General features: G+C 53.5%; 2 protein-coding genes across 2 annotated transcripts; one reads left to right on the plus strand and one right to left on the minus strand.

Moving 5' to 3' along the window:
* Positions 1-2275: 2275 nt before the first annotated feature.
* Positions 2276-5326, plus strand: LOC120682764 (ATP-dependent Clp protease proteolytic subunit-like). The gene is made up of 2 exons (XM_039964773.1): positions 2276-3181; positions 5022-5326. Exon 1 carries the CDS (start codon positions 2385-2387, stop codon positions 3165-3167), a length of 783 nt encoding a protein of 260 aa, XP_039820707.1. The 5' UTR covers positions 2276-2384; the 3' UTR covers positions 3168-3181; positions 5022-5326.
* A 325-nt stretch (positions 5327-5651) lies between these two features.
* On the minus strand, positions 5652-11259 carry LOC120683308 (serine carboxypeptidase-like 35). Its single transcript, XM_039965378.1, has 8 exons — positions 10903-11259; positions 8132-8239; positions 7843-8031; positions 7641-7729; positions 6910-7224; positions 6646-6791; positions 6250-6342; positions 5652-6175 (listed from the first exon to the last, which is right to left on the minus strand). Exons 1-8 carry the CDS (start codon positions 11168-11170, stop codon positions 5860-5862), a joined length of 1524 nt encoding a protein of 507 aa, XP_039821312.1. The 5' UTR covers positions 11171-11259; the 3' UTR covers positions 5652-5859.
* Positions 11260-18273: the final 7014 nt, after the last annotated feature.

Here is an 18273-nt window from a genome sequence, read left to right on the forward strand (position 1 = left end):
ACTGGACACTGCTGGGCACTTTGGCATGCGATTGGGTTCAAATCCGAACTCGCGCATCCGCGAGGAATGTACTGTCACGTTTCTTTCTTCGTTTAAAGCAGCTCTGAACCTTCCTTTTAAAAATAAATAAAGCCCCGAACCTGTAGTACATGCCGTCATGCCGACAGCAGTTCACGGCCGTTCCTAAGTCCAAATCCGGTGATGAAACGAGGCGACAGGTGCTGGCCACCGATGCCGCTGTACTAAATACTAGCACAATGCAAGCGACGGAGTAGCGCGAACACAAAACCCGCAAAAACTAACAGGCTACCCGTAGCCGATCATTATGCGGACGGCTCTGTCTCTCTGTTCATCTGCTTCATAAATTTATTGGTTTGGAAGATCGTTCTCGTTCGCTAGCTTGGAAAAACGTCACCGAAACTTCTGGAAAATGTAAAGCGTTCCCTTCCATAAAATGGCCCCTACTTTTTATTTGAAGTAAAGAAATGGCCCCTACTTTTATCGTGCTGGTAGTGAGCAACAGACCAACAGTACAAGGCCCCTACGTTTTCCCTCAAGGCGGAGAACCATGTTGGCCACTCGTTAGGTAAGGAAACCACGTGCGCAAGACAACCTTGAAGCTTGTGGAGCTGAGAAACCTTGCCTAAGGTGTCAGGTTCGCGCCATGGTTAGGAAACTTTGCCACATTTTTCCTGTTGCAACTGTTTGGTTCGCGCCATGGTTCTAACGTGCTAGAATTTCTCAACTGTATACACACCTTTTTTTAGCCAAACTTTGCGTAAGACGCGGCTGACAAATTGCTAGCCACACCTTAGGGAAAAGTACGGCAAGAGCTGTGGTAACTAGCCAAACATGATAGGTCTACTGTTTTTTTTTTTGTAACCTCAACTGGGAGCCGCTAATAGCACTAACTCCGACCTCTTTGAAAGTAGGGGAATACACTGGATTCACCAAAATCGTTGTGATTTTGACTGATTTGGCAAGGGCTTTGAGCTGACACCGTGATGTGGGCATCTAACCGCAACGTTAGTGAGCACTCAGCACACTAATCAATGTCATGATCAATGCAGAATTGTAGACCCAAAGTCCGAAACCCTCTTTCTCCTCTCCTCTTTTTCTCCCATATCAACAATTCATTCGGCAAAAAAACTACCGTATGATAGAAAATCATTTATCACTTGTTCGCAAGTTTTTTTTGAGGGGTTTCTTGTTCACTAGTTACTGAGTTTACTACACGACAGAACAAATTTGCCACCTAAAATGCCACGCAGCCAGACAATTCCACAGGAGCGCCCCTGCACCAAAATCGCTGGAACAACAACCAAGGCCTAGCTTAAAAGCCCAGAATTCACCGTGAATTCCTTACTCTTTTTTTCTCGAAGGGCCCAATCTGCTCAGCTAAGCCCAAACCAATAACATCCGCGGGACTCATTCTCTCCCGTGGGCCGTAGTTTCCCGTTGCAGTTGACCGTAAGATTTTGCTCCTCCTTCGCGACACGCGAGCCGTCTCCGGCGGTCAGGCCTCAGCTACAAGCCTCTCCTCCCACAGGGTTTTTTTTTATAAACCGGTCCGATTTGATCGGTTACCATAAAAATCAATCAAATTCAAAATTTAAATCAAAGACCTCTATTCAACCGGTTCCTATCGATAAGCCGACCGGTATATCGGTCCGGTTTGAGCGGTAACCGGTCGGTTTGAGTGGTAACCGACCAAATTCAATTTTTTTTCTTTTTTTTATTTAAATTCAAATGCCCGCAAAATATACTAAATGAATGTTTGTATAATATGTTTTAGCCTAAATGAACCCTCCAACCCTCTTTTGTACTAATTTTACATTAGTACAATGTATTTGTATATTTTTGTATACATGTTTTTGTATTTAACTTCATATGCCCGCAAAGTATACTAAATTAACGAATATTTGAAAAAATTTAACACCATTAGAGTCGTCGCAACTTGAAGTATTTTTAGATTTTTTTTATTTTTTAAAATTTAAATTTAAATTTTGAATTTGGACCAATTTGAAACCGGCTGTAACTAGAACGGGTCCGGACAGGGATTGCATTATCGTTCGATAATCAACGATTATCGACTCATAATCGAAGCCGATTTTAGCGATAATCGCGATTATCATGATAATCGAAGCCAATATCAACGATAATCTGTATTGATTATCGCTACCGGGCTCCACTGATAAACCGGCTGATTTTTAACCCTGCTCCCCCACTCCCCCACCAATGGATTTCTTGGGACCCCACCCTACCCCACCATGCGCCCCTCTGGCCCCACTCGTCTGACTCTACCCACTACCTCCCCGTCCCAACCTCGCCTCGCCGCTGCCGCGCCGAAACCCAATCCCCAAAACCCTAGCGCCGCCGCCGCCATGCTGCGCCGCCTCGCCGCCGCCGCCCCGCGGGCCTTCTTCTCCTCCTCCTCCGCGCACGCGGCGCCGCTGGCTGCGTCTGGGTACACCCCGCGCCGCGAGTATGGGCTGGTGCCCATGGTGATCGAGCACACCTCACGCGGGGAGCGGGCCTACGACATCTTCTCGCGCCTGCTCAAGGAGCGCATCGTCTGCATCCACGGCCCCATCACCGACGACACGGCCTCCCTCGTCGTCGCGCAGCTGCTCTTCCTCGAGTCCGAGAACCCCGCCAAGCCCGTCCACCTCTACATCAATTCCCCCGGCGGGGTCGTCACCGCGGGCCTCGCCATATACGACACCATGCAGTACATCCGCTCCCCCGTCACCACGCTCTGCATCGGCCAGGCGGCCTCCATGGCCTCGCTCCTGCTCGCCGCCGGGGCGCGGGGGGAGAGGCGGGCGCTGCCGAACGCGCGGGTCATGATCCACCAGCCCTCCGGCGGCGCGTCGGGGCAGGCCTCCGATATCGCCATCCACGCCAAGGAGATCCTCAAGGTGCGGGACCGGCTCAACAAGATCTACGCCAAACACACGGGACAGGCCATCGACCGCATCGAGCAGTGCATGGAGCGGGACATGTTCATGGACCCGGAGGAGGCGCACGATTGGGGGCTCATCGACGAGGTCATCGAACACCGCCCTGTCTCGCTTGTGTCTGATGCCGTTGGCAGTGATCCGCCGAACCTCGGTGGAGGCGGAAATGGGGCGAATAAGGGGACTGAAGAGCCATCCTCGGCTTGATGGATGGTATCAAGGTGCAATTTTTTTGCGTTCCCATTAGCTGTCCTGTTGGATTTAAGGTTTCATTCATATATGAGGTGAATAACTTATTTTTCTGGCTGCTTGGTGTTATCCAGTAGCTACACTGTTTTCTCGCTACTTGGATTAATCAGTTACTGATAACAAATGCCGCCGGATTTGAGCCTGCATCAGTTGCATTGTTAAAGGCTTAAAATGCTTGTCTGGAATCAACAGTTCTGTTTAATGGATAAAAATCACAGCCTCGGAACATTGTGCTATATTTGGAGTACCATTCCACAAATTTCAAATTTTGTTATGACTTTTAGCTCTATATGATGTTAGTATGTCAAGTAATAAGTTCTATAATTCACCAGTACTCTTGCCATTCTCTTACTAAGAGTTTTTCTTCCACTTGGTGGTGCATGGCACTTTAGCTTTCATAGTGAGGGGCTGAGTTTAAATGCAGTTTTGTATCTATAACTGAGTGAGTTTTTCATTTCATTTCTTTTGGTGGCATAACTGGATACTCAATTTCTATGTTAGAAACTTGAAGGGACCCTGGCATATAATAGTAGTCTACATTTTAACTATATCTCATACGTACAAATACTTCTGTATAGTCCTTGTGATGTGTCAATAGACATATGAAACTGAGCGTAGTTCTGCAATAGATAGACCAAATGGTTTAAATCATCCTATATTTCGATATACTGAGCTAACAGATGTGTGTACTGTATAGCATTTCTGTTGAAGCCTACAATGCTTGTATTATTTAACAGATTAACAGGTTGTCCCAGTTTTGGGCTCAGTAGGACCTAACACTAGTAATGCTGCATATGACCGAAATAACAATCTGAGATGGTGGCAGGAATATTTGTTTCACTTAAGACTTTAAATCGGATCCAATAGTTCCATCAAATCCATGTTCGTAGCAAGAGTGCAAGACCAAAGGAGATATCTAAGAGCTCTTTTAAAGAGCATCCTTTGGCACATTTATGGCTTCGTAGCACAGTTCTGCAGTTTGAACTACCTTTCCTTTCCCTAGTCTTATTACAACTATTATCAGCTCCCTTATCATTTGGCTTGTGTACACCTGGATTGGTGATACAGGGACACAATATCCTTCAAAAATCTTAAATACCATCTACTTACATCATTAATGCCCCGCTGTCTTGTTTGCTTTTAGCTTTGTGTAAGGGCCAGACTGCATGCTGTTCGGTAGGTTGTAGACCTAAAGCACGTCAACTCCATGATGCTATTGCCGTGCAGGAATATCTTAGTGCCATATCTGAGCAGCCAATTAGATGTTCCATTTGATCAATGATCTATGCCTAGAGTTCCAGATGGATGATGTGTGCTTGATTGTGGTTGATGTGCTCTTGATTTTGGTCCTGTGAGCTGAGATTTTAATGGAGTTTTCATCTGTCAATATAACATGCAAGATTAATCATGAGCACCGATAGGATATTGCATTTTAAATCTGTCATTGCTGATTTTAGTTTGAGCTCCAGGGCTTACATTACTGTTTGCTGCTTTGCTGTTCTTATGACAGTTTGGAGCCCATAGTCTTTTTATTTTTCCTTTTTTTAGCCTCCAATGCTTTGACTTTCTGGTACTTGATTGATGTGCGTTACACAGCAAAGAACTTGAGAAACATATTTGTGTTGTTTCAGTCTTCCAATGGTGCAAATTTCACACTATTCTGTGGATGAGAAACACTTGTAGCTTGTGGTTAAACTATCTGATTTAGCACCAAGTATTTGTTTATAGTTGACACCCATCAAATAGGCTACATGCTGTTTGCCAGTTAAAATAGTGGAACTAAAACACATCCACTTCACGATGTTATTGCAGGAATATCTGAGCACCCGACTAGATGTTCAATTCAACAAATGATCTATTTCCTGGAGTTCCAGATGGATGCTTTGCTCTTGATTCTTTTCCTGTGATCTGGAGATTTTACTGGGAGTTTCGTGTTTTCCACCAGTCTTAACATAAATGATGAACCATGAACATTTTAATTTCTGTCAATTCTGATTCTAGTTTGAGGGCCAGGGCTTACATTCCCGTTTGGATAATTGTTGCTCTTATAACAGTTTGGAGCACACAAGTCTAAACGATCTTTCGTTTACTGTTCTAGTTGCCAATGCTTTGACTTTGACCTTAGTGTTCATCAGTCCAAAAATGGGGCAATTTTCCACACTTTGTTCTGTTCATGATGAAACATTTGCACTTGCCTAACCTGTAGTTAGACAACCCAATTTAACAAGCGCAATGTTGGTTGATAATTGGCGCACAATTCTTGTTTCTGAGCTTCAGGCTTGCGATGCTGCTCTGGGCGAGTTGTTTTCTGCGTTTATAACGATATAGGAGCATTTAGTGAGCCGCCTAAGTAAAAAGCCGGACGGAGGCGGCCACTGATTGTGTGACCGCGCGACCACGGTATGCTTGGTACGCAGCCAGCTTGTGGTACATTTCATCAACTAGATCTAGGTGGGGCTTGTTGCATGTATTGAGGTGGACGCAATTCCACGGAACGTTTACATCTGCCTCCCCATTGCAGTGAGTACATTCGCGCAACACAGCGCCGTAGCAGTGTAGCACCACCTACCCAGTCAAGCTCTAGCTTTTAGCTAAGCAAGCAAGCAAAACGATCAATTACTTCAACAGCGAACGAGGGGAGCTCGGCCGGCTAGCTGGAGCGCTCGGCCGGCAGGGCTTGGCCCCGGAGGAAGTGGTAGAGCATGGCGAGCGAGCGGCCCGGCGCGAAGAGCGGCACCTGGTGGCCCGCGCCGCGCACCGTCACCAGCGTGAGCCCCTCCTCGTACTCCACCGCCCACCCGGCGACCTGCTGCCGGTAGTACCACGCCCGCCACCCGCCCCACCGCTCCGTCGACACGTCGGCCGCGGCGGCGGTCCGGTTGGCCGCCCTCTGCCGCGGCCGCAGCCCCATGGCGTTGATGCTGTACCGCGTCGACGTCACCGGCACCCGCCCGTCCGTGTCGCCGCTGCAAAACGTGCCATGCCAATGGTTCAGCATTCAGCAAGGCTGGCTGGAGAAATGCTCGAGCCGTCGAGTCACCTGTAGACCCAGACGCGCAGCCCGGCGGCCATGAGCTTCTTGAGGATGGGCAGGATGGTTGCCGGCGAGTCGTTCCATTTCCTGATCACCTCGCTGCAGCAGGAACACGCAACAAACAACAGTCACGTTCCGTCAGAGAGGACGCTGAAACCGTGCAAGCTTGGCTCGCATCGCAGGCAGCAGAGGAGTCAATGCGCCGCGTGCAAGTTGCAACCGTGCCAGATCCGAGAAGGAACTGGCCGGGGCTGCACTGCTGCTGCTGGTGTATTCATGGCGGCAGATGGATCATGGTCATGGATGAGTAATTGGGAATGATCGCGGCGAGCACAGGGCACACCCGCTGGCAGTGCCACCGCATGCAGGGAGAGACCGAGAGAGGAATGCTGGCGTGCGGACCTGCAGGTCGAGTACGGGTAGGGCAGGCCTGTCCGGTTGGCGTGGAGCGCGCGCTGCACGTCCTCGCGGTTGAAGTACCTGGTCACGTACGACTCCGTGCACGGGTCGTACCCCGCCGGCACACGCTTCAGCCTGTGCCACGCCTCCTGCAGGTGCGCCCCCCACCACCGTCACGGGCAGGCAAGGCAGACGAAAGAAAAGCAGTCAGCCAGACGGATCTTATGAACTCGTGCGATCGCGTCGTGTTCGCAGAACAACGCGTACGTGCTTGGAGAAGAGGCGCGGCGCGGCGACGAGCCTCGCGGCCGGGCGCCGACGGGCGGCGGCGCCGGCGCCCGCGGGCAGGAGGCACGTCGGCGTGTAGATGCTGTAGATGTCGATGTCGTCGTAGGCGCCCAGGAAGGCGCGGAGCGCCGGGGAGCAGCCCTTGCCGGGGCGCCCGCCGTCCGCCTCCTCCTTGAAGGAGTCGCACTCGCGGCGCACCGCCGAGTAGAGCTCGTCGGAGATGATGGCGTGGCTCCACGCGTACTCCACCATGCCTAGCTGGTCCGTCGCGTCGTTCAGCACCGCGTTCCCGATCTGCACGCGTGAATTTTTTTTTTCATAGAGCTTATAATAAGGAGCATGCGTGAAATTATTACTGCCTGGAGCAGGCAAAAAGGGCTTGACGCGAACCACGTTTTTTTTACCATCCTGGTTATAGGGCGATTAAAAACTAAAGCGGTAAAGCTCGCGGGGGCGGCGGGGTGTATCCGCATGCACGCTTATGCCTGTCCATCATCTTTAGAATCATCTATTTTTACTACACAACACAGCGCAGCAGCAGCAGTGATTCATTTCTACATCTTTTCCTTTCCTCCTTCACTTTATCTTTCTAGAACACTAACTAATGTCCGATTTGCTGAGCTAAAGCTGGTTAGCAATCCTAACGGCATGATTGCAGGCATAAGGAGCCTCATCTTTGCTGTCAAGTTTCCAGGCTGCTTAGTGCTTACCATGAAACCTTTGATGTTGATGACTTTGTCCCGGCTGGCCCCTTTGTTCCCGTCGTAGATGAGCTCCGCGAGCTGCGGGACATAATGCCCTACAGAAACGCATACCAGAAGATGCAGCGATGGGTTATTCAGTTTCGTTTTTTTTTTGTCGCAGATCACGATGCAGCTAAGAAAAACTGAGGCTCAGGGCCGTGTGATTCACCGGCGTAGCTCTCCCCGGCGATGTAGAAGTCGCGGCTCTTGAACTCGGGGAACCTGTCGAGCCAGTTGAGGAGGAAGCCGTACGAGTCCTGCGCCGTCACGCGGTCGCCGAGACGCCGCAGGTCCGCCGTCCGGTTCGTGTAGGAGAACCCCACGCCCACCGGCGCCTCCAGGAAGAGCAGGTTCACGGCTGCAAAAGCAAAACCATTGCGATCGAGTGCCCAGTCACACGAAATTCACGGAGAATTCAAAATCCAGAGTTTGAAAATGTGCGTTGCTTGCTTTCTTGCCTTTGTTCCACGCGTAGGCGTTGCGGGTGAGGTTGGCGCCGTAGCTCCTGACGAGGAACGGACCCAGCTCCTGCGCGGCGCCGTAGGCGACAGAGGAGCATCCAGGCCCTGCAATTGCACGTCCCGTAGGGGAGATGGCTCCATCAGATCAAGATTCTTCAGACCATCACTATCTCCAATAACACGACCCAAATCCAAATTTGAGTCCCGAACAGTGTTTTGGGTCCTGAACAGTGTCCAAAAACGTTCTCCAACAGAGAGCCTAAACAGCCAACCCATTTTGCGTCGTCGGTGAGAGGATAGCTAAATATGCGTCTCACTCTCCTCACCCAAATGTGCGCCTCTGCTGCGCCGCCCCGTCCTGCGGCCCTGCGTCGCCCGCCGCCTCGTCCTCCTGCGGCTCCGCGCCGCCGGCTCGTCCTCCTGCGGTGCCCCGCCGACGAGGACCCGCACGGGCCTCTGCCGCAGCCCTGCACCGCCGTCCGCGCCACCCCGCTGCGGCTAGCCTCTTGACGCCGCCTCGAGCCGGCTCCGAGCTCCTCGGCGTAGTCCTCGCCTCCCACGGCGCCGTTCGCGCCTCCTGTGGCCCCGCGGCTCGGCGGGGAGGGAGGGAGGCGCCGTCTACGGGGAGGGAGGCTCGGTGCTCGGCAGGGAGGAAAGCAGGCGGTGCATGCGGTGATCTGCTCTGCGGGGATATTTTTAGATCCCTCCCCTGTTGGAGAACGGAAGGTTTGGGTGCGTGACCCAAAGGGAGGAATGAGTCTCGGATTTAGGTGAGGGCTGTTGGAGACAGAGGCATCAGTCAGTCAGTCAGTCAGAATGCAAGTCACCGAGCACGCACTTGCTACAGTGCATGTGTTGCGAACCTGACGAGTGACGAGTGTTTTGTCACTCGCCCACCCGATCGGCAGCCCATCCGGCTATCCGTTTCTCCATTGCCATTGGCTGCTACTGCAGTTCCCAGATGCGCCTACGGGAATTGTTTACAAGCTATACGTAGTAGAGGCGTAGGCCTTTTCGGCACTGTCTATATCGAGCTGGAGTAGTTGGAGAAAACAAATGCAAAGGCGAGACAGCTGATCTGCCAAGCAGAAAGGCACCTCTGCCCGTGGCTCTGCGGTTCCCTGGCGGTCAAAGCGTCAAAGACTCGTACTTCCATGTAATTATGTAAATTAAACGAGTAGTAGCGCCTACTGCTTTTTTTAGCGCCTACTGCACTTGATATTCTATCTTAACAAATTATGGAAATAAAGAAAAGACTCTTCTACCTCTAATTATTAAACATTAACTCTACGTGAATAATTAAATATGTGATAATTAAAGCATCATGTTTTTTTCACGCAACTTCCCCACATGCACCTTCCCTACGTGGCTACATGCATGTTTTTCTATTGAGAAAGATCTAAAAATAATGTACAATTAAGATGATTTAATTCACTCTCAATCTAGAAGGTCCTACATTTCAGAACGAAGAGAGTATGTGAATAAGAGCAGGTTTAATAATTCAACCCGCCAGCCGGCTGAGTGCTCGTGCATGCGCCGGCTGCAGGCTGCGTGCGAACGCATGCCTCCACCCGGGCCCATCGGCAGAGATGTATTCGCCCGCCTCAACTGGCAGCAAGTCAAGCGTGCGCTTTTTTCTCTCTTTTTTTCTTTTTTTCTTCTCCACGTAGGATTCAATTTGTTTGTAGCATGCTATAATACTTACTCTAAAAAAATTATCACACAAGTCTGAAGATACACAAGTATCTTGGACTGACTGAGACCGATACACATGAAGCGTCATGACAAAAGAGTACTTGCTCCTTCCTGTGCCCCAACACTTGGATTCTCTAGTTTTGGTTTCAGAGGATCATAGCCAGATTTGCTCACTTACTTACCCATGTGCATTAGTAGTATCTAATTAATAACATAAATCTAGGATTGCCGCTCTCTCTTTATCTTTACTGTGGCGTCCCTTGGTGGTGGTGGTGGTGCCCCATTGGACCCCTAGAGCCATGTGAAGGAATGCTAAAGGACAAGGCGAAAGAGAGAGAACAATATCTGGTCGTGCGTCTGATGGCTCCCGCCTCCCAGTGTCACCGATGCCGCGCACCGTGCAGGTGCGGGGGCTGAGGAACTGCATCGCGTTCGCAGGTCGCCTGGTCCCTCCCTCCACGGCGCGGGACCTGCTGCCCGCTCGTATGGCGGCCTCGAGCCTTCTTTTGCCCTTTCGCCAGCGTCTTTTTTCCTGCGTCGGGAGGGAAGGCTTTGGTCTTTGCAGTCTGCAGCGTGCTGCTCTGAGATCTGAACGCATGCTCCCGGGCTCTCGTCCTCCCAGCCAGTGGGTTCTGGTGCTTCGCTTTGGGGAGCTTTTGCTGCCGGAAAGCATCGCTCTTCCGTGGCGGCACAGCACGGTGACCGCCACACGGGCCATGGCATGTACGCATGAGCTTTCCGACTTGCCGACGCATTTTTCGTTGGCGGAAAGAATAAAGAGGAATGCAAGAACATCACCGATTCCAACTGTATGATTTTTTTTTACTATTGATTCGTGTGGCCTATACAGCATATGTGACGGTTTATGCTGATTCCTATCACGCTGGAATCGGAAGCGAAATGGCATATTTTGGCAGAGCAGTTGATTGGAACGCCACAGCCTTCCATTCGGGAGAACAGAAGCAAATGCAAGAAGAATCGGAGATGGGCAGCAATCACGGGATGTACAGAGCAAGGAAAGGAAAGGAAAGAAACAGAAACAACCCAGTGGCTCAGAAATGGTGCCTGCGTACCTCCGTTGAGCCAGAGCAAGAGCGGCTTCTTCTCCGGCTCCAGCTCGGCCTCGAAGAACCAGTAGAAGAGCGCCTTGCCGCCGCCGCCGCCGCGCGAGCCGACGTCGACGTAGCCGGCGTAATGCCTGAACCCGACCGCCGGCTGCCCGGGCAGCCCGGTCACGAGGTCGGCCTCCGGCCGCGGGCTCCTCCGTGGCGCGCCGCTGGCCGCATCCGACGCTGTGGCCAGCGCGAGCACGAGCACCGCCACGACCGAAGCCACAGCCATGGTCGTTTTGTACAGGCGAGCGCCGGCGTGTGGCAATGTGATCTGTGCGCCTCTGCGCGTTCGAGGGATGAAGAGGAGGCGTGGGGAAATGGGGAGGGAAGGGCGGTTTAAAAGCAGGGGAGGACGGACGAGCCTCCGCTGCAGTTGGCCGCCGTGCAGTTGAGTCACTGCGCGTGGGGCCCACACGCGTGGGGCCTATGTGGCAGTGACCCAACTGCAGAGGAGGTAACTGCAGCGGATCCGGTTTCGGGGAGGATGTGGGGGGATTAAAGTTGAGGTGAGGGGGTTTGTGGAAGCAATCGGGTGTTGGGAGTCTAAACAGGAGGTGGTGAATTAGGCATACTAAAAATTTTAACCAAGCTCTAACTATTTGCACATAAATTAAACAAAAATCATTTTATCTAGATGTGCAACTAGTGTTCTTTTAATATAAAAACACTCATCCCAAAAGAGTTATGCAATCTATAGCCAATCCTATCAAGATTCTACTCTAGAAAGTAAAGGCACACAAAGATTGTAATAAGTAAATGCGGAAACTTAAAAAGAGATGAGAGAATGCAAACTCTTGTGACACGAGGATTTATCCCGTTGTTCGGTTAGCCATAAAGACAAACATATATCCACGTTGTTGAGGCACTCACAAAGTGTATTACTTCTCGGCCACCAAGTCTTTTTCGTGAACACAATCACGATCACTTTGGCACCGGGTTCCACTAAGTAGCTTCTCCACCAAGGAACGGGGTCTCCACGTTCCCCGCACAACGCTTGTCATCGCTGTTCCACACCAAGCCGGAGGATCGATGACGTTGCCGGCGAGTCACCAAAACTCCAAGGATGGTCGGCTCACCGAGTATATGAGATGGTTCACTCCTAGAACCAGAGCACAAGGCACACAACCTTGCTCACTCACTCACTCAAGAGCTAAACTAGTGCTAAACCTAAAGATGTGATCAATAAGCACTTTGGTTGGCTTGGAGGTGTTGAGGATATTTGTGGGACTTTTCTAAACTCCAGCAAGCTTCAAATGACCGGGGGAACCCATATATATAGCCCTCAAAGTTCACTAGCCGTTTTAGAGCCGTTAAACATTTTCTGCGCAGGGCGTCGGATAATCCGATCTGGTAGCGTTGGATCATCTGGTCACTCACAGACTAGGGTAGCCGTTGGGTCTTCAAATTTCTGATGCAGCACGGGTCAGATGCTCCGACGCGTTACTCCGACGGGCGTCGGATCATTCGGTCCTTAGGACTTTCTTCTTCTGCGCCTGCAAGCACGCCACAATTACTCTGATGCCTTTGTCCGACTGGTCGTCGGATAATCCGGACCTTAAGAGTGTGCCTTGATTCCCCAAACATGCTCTCTGGTACACGATCCGACGATTAGTCCAACGCTCTTCACTTGCACAAGTCGGATCATTCGGTGCTTCTTGGTTTTCTTCAACTGAGATGCTGCAACTTGCACCGATGCCCCTGCATCGGTTTATCCAATGGCGACCGGATACTCCGGTGACCCAGCACCTGTTCATCCGGTGCTACTTGTTTGAAGTTGAACTTCATCGCAATGGCAACTGATCATTTGCTCCTGCCCACGTCGAGACACGAACCGCCACCAATGGACCTCTCCATGGCAACCGGCGCGACGCATCGGCTCCACGGGTACATACTCTATAGTTCCAATTAAATCCTCGTCGTCAGTTAGTTTCCAATTGCAGGAAAGACGGCGAATCGTTTCCATGTCTCAAACGAATCGCAACCGCACGATTTGATCTCAAGGTTCGAAGGCCAGTCCGCTGAGGGTTCCGCGCCGCCTTGACTCAAAGAACCAGGGAAGAAAAACCGAGACGAGCACCAAGCGGCCCAAGCCCGACCTGCCCCGGCAGCAGTTGGGTCGTCTCAAATTTTCTTGTCCGATCCGGCCTCTAGCGTTCCACGGAATCCCCTCCAGGTGGAGGCCAACTAGGCCCCCCGAGCTGGCTGACGGCTCGGGTATCTGACTGGGATGTGGGTTGTAGAGCAGTGGAGTGCTCCCAATGGGGCTCCGTCGATCCGGCCGTCCGCAGCATGGTCGGACTTCACTCGGATTGTCCTTAAATGGGTGTACCCGTTATCGAGCTCACCGAACCCATCATTCCGGGCCATCTAGGTCAAGTGGTAGGGTTCACCTCCTCCGACCGTGGCCGATTGGCAAGGGAGCCGACAGACCAGTGGCCTGGTTTGCCTAACTCCAGTAGCAAGCACTCGGACTTGTCGGCGCAGGACAGCTGTTGGCGGGATGAACTCGTTGGCGAGTTCATGTCTGAGAAAGATCCTCCGCCATTTGCAAGTATTCTTCTAGCACCGGAGACATAAGCCATGACCATTCTCATCTGGAGGACGGGTGTAGGGTGTGAGGAAGAAAACTACCAAAGAGATTCCCATGATCCATCTACTCGTGTGGAACCATGTATACACAATACCCCTATTTATAGGCAACCACTGGCACAAACGGCCCCAACAGTCAGTGGGCCGGCCAAACGGGGCACACCAGGAGCCCTCGACTAATCAAACCCCCTCTTAAACGCCAACGGGACGACGACAGTTCGCCAAACAAACCGCTGCGCCACTCGGGGCACGATCGCCGCACGACCCACCAATGGGAGGCAGTCCCGAACGGGAGAAAACGAGGCACCTGCGCCACAGCGATAAGATGCGACGACCGGCCTCGAGATTCCACGGCCCTTCAGCCGGCCATCAAGATGGGCCGGACCCCTCACGCCATCGCTGGCGCACGCCGAAAGCTGAGGGCGCGGACAGTTGGATGGGACGCCCCGGTCAGGGGTCATCAAGACCAAGTCCAGCGGCTCCACAATCATTAAAAAATCACAGAGCCGCTTGGGGGCCTCTGACGGGGGTGTAATCCCGGGATCCCCAGCGGGCCCGCTAACCGGCGAGGGGAGCGGCCTTCACTGCTAAGCCAACGAGTCCGGGAGCCCGACCTCCCGGGACACGTGGCGGCCCCCCGACCTAGGGCCCCGGGTTAGAGCCATGCCGATGACCCGGGACGTGCGCTCCAAGAACACCGCGCCTCCTGACAGGCATGCCGGCCAAGATAGGCCTCGTGCAGGCTCGGGGACGCCAGCTCCCCTTATCATGGGGCAAGGGCTTAGGCAGCTGGACTCCCTGACAAGGGGACAGCGCCGCTCGCGCGGGCCCCACGACACAACAGGAGGGGATGTCCATAGACGCTGCCCCCCACTGTAATGATGGTTGCCTCTGCACACCATTTCATTACGCCAGTGAGCGTGACCGGACGCCCCCGGGCAGACCTCGGTAAGACACCCCTCACCGGGCGTGCCGTCTGGTGACAGGAGCTACGCGAGATGGCCCCGCGGACAAGGGACGCAGGCTCTGACGGACAAGACTGGAGGAGACCCCCGAGCGACCATCAGAGTAGTCGTGCCGCCCCGACTGAGCCAGGATGGGACAACGCCAGAGGAACGCGTTGCCCAAGAAGATCGCCAGGATCAAACCTTGCCCTAGAAGATCGCTAGGATCAAACATACCCACTCCCGACCGACTGAGTGGGCCCCGACGACTGACAAGAGCAAAGGACACCCCAACGGTTCCAGGACACAATGCTAGATATATGTAAATGGGGGCCCCACCTTGGACTATAAAAGGAAAAACCCCCCACGTAGGAAAGGGTTGGACTCCTAGAGGTTCGACACTGCTTGACCAGCTTGTAAGCTCCCCTCTGAACTTTGAGCACCCGAGCTCGAGAGCAATAGAGCAAGAACACCACCCCCATACTGGACGTAGGGCACATTCGGCCTGAACCAGTCTAAATCCTCGAGTCTTTGCATGCTGGACCATATCCGATCAAGCGCACAACAAACGAGCAATCGAGTAGTTTTGTAGTCACCCATTTCCCGCAGCGACAGTTTTGGCACTGTCCATGGGGAGCACTTTGTGCGTTCACTGCTTCGGCGATTGGATGGTTTTGATCACCCTATTCACCGCTTCAGCAGCGAGCCACGGCGAGACGATCCGTTTCGGCTCCCTGGAGTTTCCCACGATCCCCCGCGACGGATTGTGGGCACCTCCACCGTTCCCACCTTCCCAGACCTTCCAGTTCGTAAGCCTGGAGTTCGTCACCGACCAACTCGGTGCACTACGCCTCCACGAGGAGGAAGCCGCTCAGGCGGCCACAGAGGAGCCTCCTCCTCCTCCTCCTCCTAAGCCTCGCAACATGAGGCGTCGGTGATCAGTTCGCTGGCGCATCAAGAAGCACAGGCCATCACAGCCAGCACGTGCGGTGCTCCGCTGCATCGCTCTCATGATGGCCACCAACCTCGCCATCGAGGATGTCAACCTTGTCCTCTTCTCTCTGGCCAATGTCTCTCGACAGCTCATGGGCGGACCTCTAGTCCCGACACCCCGCTCGTTCTCAGAGCGACTCTCGTTTGGCATATGCAAAGCCGCGAGCGTCTACGCTCGGGAGCTGCGCAAGGCCGCCCAGGGGTTCCAGCCCGCGTCACAGTTTGTGGTCATGACGGAGAGCTACCCCGACTCTGTCCACGACCTCCTGTGCTTCGAGGATCCCCTGGGTGATTCCTCCAGCATGGGGGACAACCACCTGGAGGGGACATCCGTGCCGCCGCGCATGTGCTCCATGGCCGACGGCGACCCGCCGCCAGAAGTGATGCCGTCCGAGCAGACGCACACCCCGACGGACCACCGCGAGCATGCGCTCGCCAACGCGCTGGCCCATGACAAGGATCTTCGCCGCCGCCAACAGACGCCTCTGCTCGTGGAACAGCCTCCGCGAGCCCCCTCTGGGTCAAAAGGGATAAACCCCGTGGGTCCCGCACATCAGCGTGCACGCAGGGTCAACCACGACATCGTCAACGACGCCCGCATGCAACTCCCGCAGGAGTTCCGTGCAGGCCAGAACATCGCAGCAGCCGCGATCCTCCTGCAGACGCTACCAGAGCCGGAGGATCCGGCCCAAAGGGACCTTCACCGCCAGGTGAGAAACTTGGTGGAACTCGCCACCGTCCAACAGGCCGAGAGCTCCTCGCTACACCGCCGGCAGGCCGCGGCCTTGTGTCCCGCTGGCGGCGCGAGCTACGGTGGGCAGGAGCCATCCGAAGTGCAGCACCCCCCACCAACCCGGCCGGCCAACGTGGGCGGCGCACCAGCCCCAGCGGTGGCATCTGCTCCTCTCCTGCCGAGGCCACCGATCCACGACCGCCCCTACGACCCTGACGTGGATCGCGACCGGAATCCGAGCCAGGACCCCACCGGACCAAACGCCTTGTCCAGAGTGATCCGTGGGGCATCTTTCCCCCAATGCTTCCGACCGCCAGGGAACGTCGTGAAGTATACTGGGGATATGAACCCCGGCGTGTGGCTGGAAGACTATCGGCTTGCATGCCGGGCCGGAGGAGCAAGCGACGACTGCTTCATCATCCAGTACCTCCCTATATGCTTGTGAGAGAACGTCCGCGCCTGGCTGGATTTCTTGCCCACTGACTCCATCGGTAGCTGGGCAGATCTCCGGAAAGTGTTCATCAACAACTTTCAAGGCACGTACGTACGACCTGGCAACTCTTGGGACCTCAAGAACTGCAAGCAGGAGCCCGGCGAGTCCTTGCGCAACTACATCCGGCACTTCTCCAAGCAGTGCAACTCACTGCCAGGCGTCGTCGACGCCGACATCATCGGTGCGTTCCTCAGTGGGACGCACTGCAAGACACTTTTGCATGGAAGCCGTCCGACATGCCGGGCATCCCAAGGGTGGTCGCCGAGCACGAGCTCCGCATTTTACCGGGATCCAAGTCTGTCCAGCAACAACTGCACCGCTTCGACGACGAGAGGCGCAGGGCCATAGGAGAGGAGATAGCTAAGCTATTAGCTGCTGGCGTCATAAAAGAGGTCTACCACTCCGACTGGCTATCTAACCCAGTCCTTGTAAAATAGAAAACTGGTCAATGGAGGATGTGTGTTGATTACACCAGCCTGAACAAGGCTTGCCCCAAAGACCCTTTTCCTTTGCCTATGATAGATCATATAATCGACTCCACCTCTGGATGCGAAATCTTATCCTTTCTAGATGCTTACTCGGGCTACCACCAGATAGCGATGAAGGAATCCGACCAGCTCGCGACATCCTTCATCATGCCGTTCGGCTCGTACTGTTACGTGTCAATGCCGTTCAGTCTCAAGAATGCAGGGGCAACATACCAGTGATGCATGCAAGCCTATTTTTCTGACCAGATCAACCCGCCGATCGACCCCGATTGGCCAGATCCGCCTCGGGCGACGGTCGCGGTCTACGCCGATGACATCATCGTCAAGACGCCACGCGCGGATGACCTGGTCACCACCTTGAGCACCATGTTCGCAAATCTCAGGAGATTGAACATCAAACTGAATCCTGAGAAATGCACGTTTGGTGTGCCTAAGGGCAAACTACTCGGGTACATGCTGTCCGAGCGTGGCATCGAAGCCAACCGCGACAAAATCGCAGTCATCACCAACATAGGACCCATCCATGGCATCAAGGGCGTCCAGAGGTTAACCGGGTGCCTGGCGGCACTCAGCCAGTTCATCACCCAGCTGGGGGAGCGAGGCATACCGCTATATAAACTCCTCAAGAAATCCGACACCTTTGTCTGGATGGAGGAGGCACAGGCGGCCCTCGACCACCAAAAGGCTCTCTTATCCTCTCCACCGGTGCTCGTGGCACCGGATCCCTACGAACCCCTTTTGCTTTACTTGGCAGCCACTAACCATGTGGTCAGCGCCGCCCTGGTGGTTGAAAGGGAAGAGCAAGGACACGCCCTCAAGGTCCAACGTCCCGTGTACTTCATCTGCGAGGTACTGACCGACACCAAGTCGCGGTACCGGCAGATACAAAAGCTCCTATACGTCGTCATCATGGCGGCCAAGAAGTTACAACACTACTTGATCGAGCACGAGGTGTCGGTCGTCACCTCGTTCCCACTCGGAGAAGTTGTTCGCAATCGCGATGCCGTGGGGCGGATCTCCAAATGGGCAGTCGAGCTAATGGGCTACGACGTCAAGTTCCTGCCATGCACAGCCATAAAGTCTCAGGCCCTG

This window comes from Panicum virgatum, chromosome 7N, assembly GCF_016808335.1.
Source record: "Panicum virgatum strain AP13 chromosome 7N, P.virgatum_v5, whole genome shotgun sequence".
NCBI classification, from domain to species: Eukaryota; Viridiplantae; Streptophyta; class Magnoliopsida; order Poales; family Poaceae; genus Panicum; species Panicum virgatum.